Source organism: Lactuca virosa, chromosome 4 (assembly GCF_052849685.1).
Source record: "Lactuca virosa cultivar CGN04683 chromosome 4, Lactuca_virosa_CGN04683_v6, whole genome shotgun sequence".
Taxonomy (NCBI): domain Eukaryota; kingdom Viridiplantae; phylum Streptophyta; class Magnoliopsida; order Asterales; family Asteraceae; genus Lactuca; species Lactuca virosa.
In genome coordinates this window covers 375,404,409-375,411,362 of record NC_136429.1, presented here as the reverse complement: position 1 = coordinate 375,411,362, position 6,954 = coordinate 375,404,409, and the positions used below count along the sequence as shown (strand labels likewise).

Sequence of the window (6,954 nt, the reverse complement as noted above, 5' to 3'; positions counted from 1 at the left end):
TGACAGCCCAGAGCCGCTAGAAGAGTTACGTGGATCGGCGACGCTCTGAGTTGGAGTTTTAGGTTGGAGATTTGATGCTTCTGAAAGTATCGCCTTGGAAATGTGTTATCCGATTTAGGAAGCAGGGCAAGTTGGGCCCCATGTTTATTGGTCCTTTCAGAGTGATAGCCCGAGTGGGCAAGGTGGCATACCAGTTAGATCTGTCTAAGGAGTTGAGTCAGATTCATGACACCTTCCATGTTTCCCAGTTGAGGAAGTGTGTAGCCGATGAGACAATTGTCGTCCCTTTAGAGGACATTCAGGTTGATGGTCGCCTGAATTACATCGAGAGGTCAGTGGTGATTCTGGATAGGAAGGTGAAGACCTTGAGGAACAAGGTAGTGAACTTAGTCAAAGTTTAGTGGCAACATCGAAAAGGCTCTAAGTGGACTTGGGAACTCGAGGCTGAGATGCAAGAGCATTATCCTGATCTCTTCGCAGAGGCTGACTTCGAGGACGAAATATGATTCTAGTGGAGAAGAATTTTAACACCCGATGTCAGGTATTTTCATATCAATGTTTTATATTTTAAATCTTTGCAATTAAGGCCATTACGTTGGGCGTACCAGGCTTGTACATTGGGCGTAAGTCAACTTATAAAGTCGTGGCGAAGAAGGAGTATGCTAGACGTACATGTGGGTAATCCATGCGTACTCGTGCATACCTTAAACCCTAAATGTTTAGGGTTTTGTCCCCTATTTAAGCATCTTAATCCCCTTGGACCTTCTCATGACCAGCCTCCATTTCTTCTAAACCCTAAAATCGAAACCCTAGCCCTTGTGAGTGAGATCTGAAGTTTGAGAGTGATCTTTGAGTGTTCTTGGTAGTGAAGGAAGATCATCCAAGGAGTGGTGGTGTAGTCAGGCCTTTGGATCGAGAATCTACATCTCCTTGTTCATCTTTTAAAGGTATAAAGTTCATACCTTGGAGCTTGTTTTGATAGATCTTGTTTAGGCTTGGATTTATGTTATTTTTTTTTTCCCAAAACCTTGATCTTTGTGAGTATGGAATACTCCAGAGCATATGAGCTGTCCTTTCAGACGTCATAGGGTGCTTATAGTCATAAAAATGTTAGCTTGGTCCTTTCATTTCTTCCATGCATGAGTTATGGAGTTTTTAGTAAAGTGAAATGTTAGGGTTTTGGGATTAAGCTCTCTTTAGCCATGCAAAGGCATAAAGTCAGAGACTTTATGGATTAGGACGTTCTATAAGGGTCAGATCTGAGGTTGGAGTACATGTCTTAATGATTAAGATGTTAAAAGTTGAGCTTTGGATTAAGCCGTATACGCCATGCGTAATTCTATCTACGCCTAGCGTAGCCAATTGCAAGCCCGACTTCTTCCCTATCTTGCACTCTACACCCAGTATAGATCTTGGTATGCCGCGCGTATGTCCGCAGGTTGACTTTTGACCAATTGTGCCTTAAGTGGATTTGTGAGTATGGAATACTCCAGAGCATATAAGTTGTCCTTTCAGACGTCTTAGGGTGCTTAGAGTCATAAAAATGTTAGCTTGGTCCTTTACTTTCTTCCATGCATGAGTTATGGAGTTTTTAATGAAGTGAAATGTTAGGGTTTTGGGATTAATCTCTCTTTAGCCATCCAAAGGCATAAATTGAGAGACTTTATAGATCAGGACATTCTTTAAGGGTCAGATCTGAGGTTGGAGTAAATATCTTAATGATTAAGACGTTAAAAGATGAGTTTTGGGATTACGACGCGTACGCCATGCATAAGTCTGGCTACGTCCAGCGTAGCCAGTTGCGAGCCTGACTTCTTTCCTGCCTTGCGCTCTACACCCAACGTAGATCTAGGTACACCGCGCGTATAACCGTAGTAGGTTAACATTCGTTAACTTTTGACTTATTGTGCCTGAAGTGGATTTGTAAGGGATTTTTGAAGGGAAAAATCGTCTTTTGCCCTAATTATGGATTAGACTTGGCTTGGGATTAGTAGAGTATGGAAAATTACCTTAAATATTAATTAGGGTTAATTGGTGTAATTATTAGGTAGGGTCTAGTTCCGGCAGTTCGGATGTGAGTTCTATTAGTCATCTGTGCGAGGTAAGTCTCCTCACTATTCTTACCTGTGTGGTAGAATATATTTATATATGTGATGACCAACTGGGTCTATGTGCTATAACTGTGATATGTGTTATTGTGCGTGCTGAGACTTCGGGTAGTCTCTATGGTTGCTGTTAACCCACAGGACGTGCTGTTTGCCCACTGAGACTTCGGGTAATCTCCAGAGTTGCTGATAATCCATAGTTGTTTATTTTGTGTTGTATGTGGTATTCTGGAGAACTCACTAAGGTTCGTGCTTACAGTTGTTGATTAAATGTGTTTCAGGTACTTTTGAGGATCGCGGGAAGGCGAAGACTTGATTGTACACATTCGCCTGCAGTTTATGATTCTGGATATTTTGGGACACTCTGTTATTTTGATGATGACTTGTATTAGACATTTGTGATTTTCTTGAGATGGTTTTTGTGAACAATATTTTTTTATGAATTTTAAAATGAAAAATTTTGTTTGGAAATTTGGATGTTACATGGCATAAAATTTAATTTAATTTTTCCGGAAATTTTATTAAAAACATAGCCAAGTAAGATGTAGAGTTGTCAAAAAAACAAGACATTTACATACAATTGAAAGGGCAACGACAACAAATAGCCTAATAACAATTTTCAGATTTAATTTAATGACATTTAACAATTAACATAATTTTTTTTACACGTGGACCAAAACCCCAAGTGTCATAAATCTACTCTAATAAATAAATGTTTTTTTTGCCACATGTCACACTCTCATTCAAATTGCCAAATGTCATTTTGTAGTTATTTTGAATTAATATCTTTTGCACATGTCATTTTATGGTTTTTCTATTTTAATAAATTTCATATAATATTTTATGTAATAATTACAATAAATATAGTAATAAATGAATATCAATTTCATTAATTAACTTACCTTCTTATTTCAAAATTCTCAAATTAAGGTCATTAGTTTATTTTGTTTATTATTTAAATTTAAAAGATAAAAAAAAATCAATTTTAATAATTCGTTATTTTTCTTATAAATCCAAAGTTTTAAATATTTAGACATTTATATTTATTTTTTTTAATTAACCCATGTAATACATGAGTCTTACACCTAATATCGAATAAATGTAAGTATACCGACATACTTAACATAAAAGTGTTGGTTCAGTGACCTAATTGAAAAGGGAAATAATTCGTTACACAAATTAACACATATGATACAATTTGTTGTTTATACTAATCATTTAACCATTAAATTGACAAGTTTTTATGGGAATTTGCAAAGCCAATAACCAAAGTGACGTACTTGTGTCACTTGATTTATATGTTTTACCTTAAATTGGTAAAATCAAAAGGGATAATGATTTAGAAAGGTAACATAGTTTAGGTTGTAATTCATGTTTAGTTTTTAAAGTTATTTTTTGTCCACATATTATCATTAAATTTGTTTGGACTGTTCACATTACATTTTTATGAGCAGTTAGGGTAGGTTTTATCCGATCATAAGGATACAATGTGAACAGTCCAAACAAGTTTAATGGTAATATATGGACAAAAAAAATATAAGGAACCAAATGTGAACAAAACCTAGACTATGTTACCCTTATAAGTCATAAACCTTTTCTATAATAGTTTATTCATATCACTAGAGAAATGGTTTGATGTTTTTAGGAGAAATCTCGTTGTTTGATGAGTCTGCATGATATTAGGTAGTCGGTCAGATAAAAGATGACTAAGCCAATGGTGTTTAGTTGGAACTAGGATGAACAACTAGTTCAAACCGGATAGAACCAGGTTTGGAACAGGCTCCGGTTTAGGCTAATAATGAAAACCGATAACTGGATCGGTTATACTATATCGGTTTCAATGTCGGTGCCAATTTTTAGTTCAATACCCGGTTAGTATCGACACACGTTCTTATACAATTGGCACAACATGAGATATATAAGAAAATATACCAAAATGAACACCCTTTTTTTCCAAAACCACAAACCTTATAAACTACATAACACAAAATTTGCTATCAAAAAACTATTTAAATCCAAAAGAAGAAAATAACTGACAACAGGACAATCTGATGAAGCACATCATGAACAAATAAATGTCTATTTCTTGTATGAAAACTCGGGTTTCATCATTTTTTTTCCTTGTTGTCTAATTTCGTTTTTTGCTGCCAATACGACATCATCCAAGAATCCTCTCTGAGGAAATTCATCAGGTAGAAGGCTTTGGTATGTCAAAAATTGTTCTTCAGCTTCCTCCTTTTTATCAAGAAGGCTGTATACGATTCCCTGAACAAAAATACAAATTTAATCCTATTAATGCAAAATCTTCCCAATAAATTCTTCACATTTCTGAATTTACAGAACAAAGCAATGAGTCCAGCATGTAAGTAAAAAATTATCTTTCTATTTCAAAGATTGTCTTTTAATAAAGATTGCCTTTATATCATGGAGTAAAATATATTTTATCCATTAAAATTTTTAAAAATTTGTAGAAGAAGAAACCATCCAACTTAGACCAAGAAACTATTAAAAGATTCCTTCGATTTCCAATGGTTAGGAACTCATATATTTCTGTATGCTAGATGCAACAAATGTTTTAGAGATCTTATCTTTTTCTATCAAATATATCATCACAACTGCAACTTTCACACATTTACAAAATCTAAGACCATATATACACCAATTCCCACCTAATTGACCAAGAAATGTAACCATTAGATAAGAATTTTATTGATCTCATTGTTAGATGATGAGATTAAAAGTAATAAGATGAACTTTGAGTAACATTTAGGTGTTGTTACTTTTTAAATTAATGAACTTAATGAGGTTAGTCTTAATCCAATAAGCTACCTATGGGTGATTCTTTTTTATTTGATTCAGAAAGAACGACTTAATAGAGACTTCATAGAGAAAGTGATGAAAAAACACCTGACAAAGATAAGGACGAAAGTCCCTGGGATTCTCATCTATAAGATCTTTGAATAGTTTCAAGGCTTCATCAAATCCCCCCTGCATACCACACAAGAATTTATAAATATGTCATCAAAGTACAAAAATATAAAGAATGAACTTTGGTAATTTTAAAGTTTATCACCTTCACAACATGCATTTGTCCAATTAATATTCTTATATTCCTTTCTTCTGAAACTTTTTTCTTTTGACGCGCAATTTCCAAAGCCTTATTTAGCATCTCAAACACAGCAGGTCCTTCATGATTCTTGTGCATAACCATAGCAAGCCCCTATAGAAACAGTAATCAAATTGATATCGAATTAGAATCAAGATCAACAATTAATCTTCTTAAACAATATAGAGAAAGGAGAAACAAGTATACATGCAAAGCTCTAAGCAAGAGGGGTCTCTCCTTCAAGATAGTCTTGAAATAACTCTTAGCCTTGCTATATTCCCCAATCATTTCATGACATAGAGCCTGCAACAGCCTCCATTCAACTTCCTTGGGTTCAATAGAAATTAGTCTCTCCACATACTTGATAGCCTCTTTCGTTTTCCCTCTTTTCATCTTCGCATGGAAAACCGACTTCAAAGCCTCGACACTTTTTGGATTATCCTCTAATAATTTCATATACAGCATCTCTTCATCGTCGATTTCGTTATCTTGGGTCACTGAGCTTTGAGTTTGAGTACTTTCATGTGCGGGTTGTGCTAATACAGGCTCCTTACTGAGACACCCTATGAAAATGAATGACCCAACAAGCAAAATTACAATTCTTTCGGACACGAACTTGGTGATTTGTTTATAAGGCGAAGAGGAAGAGGTGATTAGGGGATAATATGAAATGGGTTTCTTGAGATAAGTGATTATGGAAGTTGGTTTGGGGGAAATTTTGAGCATGGAGTTGAAATATAGTGAACTTTGAAGTAGTATCGATGATTTTTGTTGAAGGTGAGTTTGAGATTGGGGATTTGGAAGAAGACGTGGAGGATAATGAAGTGAGAAAGTGTTTACGCATGAACCCATTCCGGTGACTTCGACGGCCGAGTCCCAGATTGAGTGATCGGCGGGTAGAGTCTGGTTTCAAATCCTTTTGGCGAATGACCAAAATTGCTTCGAGGTTTTTGTGGAGCTCAAAAACCCCAGTTTGAGAATTGGGCAGGGAAGGAAGAGACAAATTTCATAATAAAATAAAAAAAAGAAAAAAAAAAAAGAGACTAAACTGCACAAACCGTATATCTTTTACTCAAAATTGTGAATTTTGTCCAAAAAGCATAAATGGTCCACGTGGGTTGTTCAAAATTGTCACTTTTATCCAAAAAGATTTGGACTAGCATCAGAGGTCCAAACTTTTCATTTTGTTGCGAGTTTAGTCCAATTTGCTATGAACTTTTTCATAATGACGAATTTGCCCCTATTAATATGATTTTTTTTTTTTATTATTTGTTTCTGATTTTCAAATTAAAAAAAAAAACAAAAAAATAAAAATAAAAATAAAAATAAATCTCTCTCTCTCGTTTTCTTCTTCCCCAATATTACTGCCGCCCACCTGCCATTCTTGCCGGATAACACCGCCGGCCACCATATCATTTTCACCGGAAACACCATCGACCATCTCTCTAGCCACCAAACAGACCAGAAGACGAAGAAACAAACAGAGATGTCTTCATTTTAGGGTTTCAAAATCGGATGAGCTACATATAGGGGTTACAACACTACCGCCATCTCTCCTTCTCCGATGTGCCACTAACGTTTGAAACATCATGTTCGTTGTACCAGTAGAGTAGATCTGGTTCTGTTCGTTGATTGTTTACCAAGAGAAGAGAGAAAAAGTCAGCAGTAGAGGGAGGTCAGACGCCACATCCCTGTGTTAAAACAATTAATCTCTCAAATAGAAACAATTAATTTTTGAGGAAA

The 6,954-nt window shown here is 35.4% G+C and overlaps 1 protein-coding gene across 1 annotated transcript; it reads right to left on the bottom strand.

The window, feature by feature from the left end:
- Positions 1-4,034: 4,034 nt before the first annotated feature.
- Positions 4,035-6,213, bottom strand: LOC145108761 (Tetratricopeptide repeat (TPR)-like superfamily protein). The gene is made up of 4 exons (XM_079045841.1): positions 5,419-6,213; positions 5,179-5,325; positions 5,013-5,093; positions 4,035-4,370 (listed from the first exon to the last, which is right to left on the bottom strand). Exons 1-4 carry the CDS (start codon positions 6,061-6,063, stop codon positions 4,185-4,187), a joined length of 1,059 nt encoding a protein of 352 aa, XP_078901967.1. The 5' UTR covers positions 6,064-6,213; the 3' UTR covers positions 4,035-4,184.
- Between the last annotated feature and the right edge of the window lie 741 nt (positions 6,214-6,954).

Bases quoted from the DNA above. Each gene is read 5' to 3' on its own strand.
- LOC145108761 (XM_079045841.1), bottom strand. From the start codon at position 6,063: ATGGGTTCATGCGTAAACACTTTCTCACTTCATTATCCTCCACGTCTT. The intron at 5,326-5,418 runs GTATACTTGTTT...CTGTTTCTATAG, and splicing joins TCTTGCTTAGAGCTTTGCAT to GGGCTTGCTATGGTTATGCA. The intron at 5,094-5,178 runs GTGATAAACTTT...TGTGGTATGCAG, and splicing joins GACAAATGCATGTTGTGAAG to GGGGGATTTGATGAAGCCTT.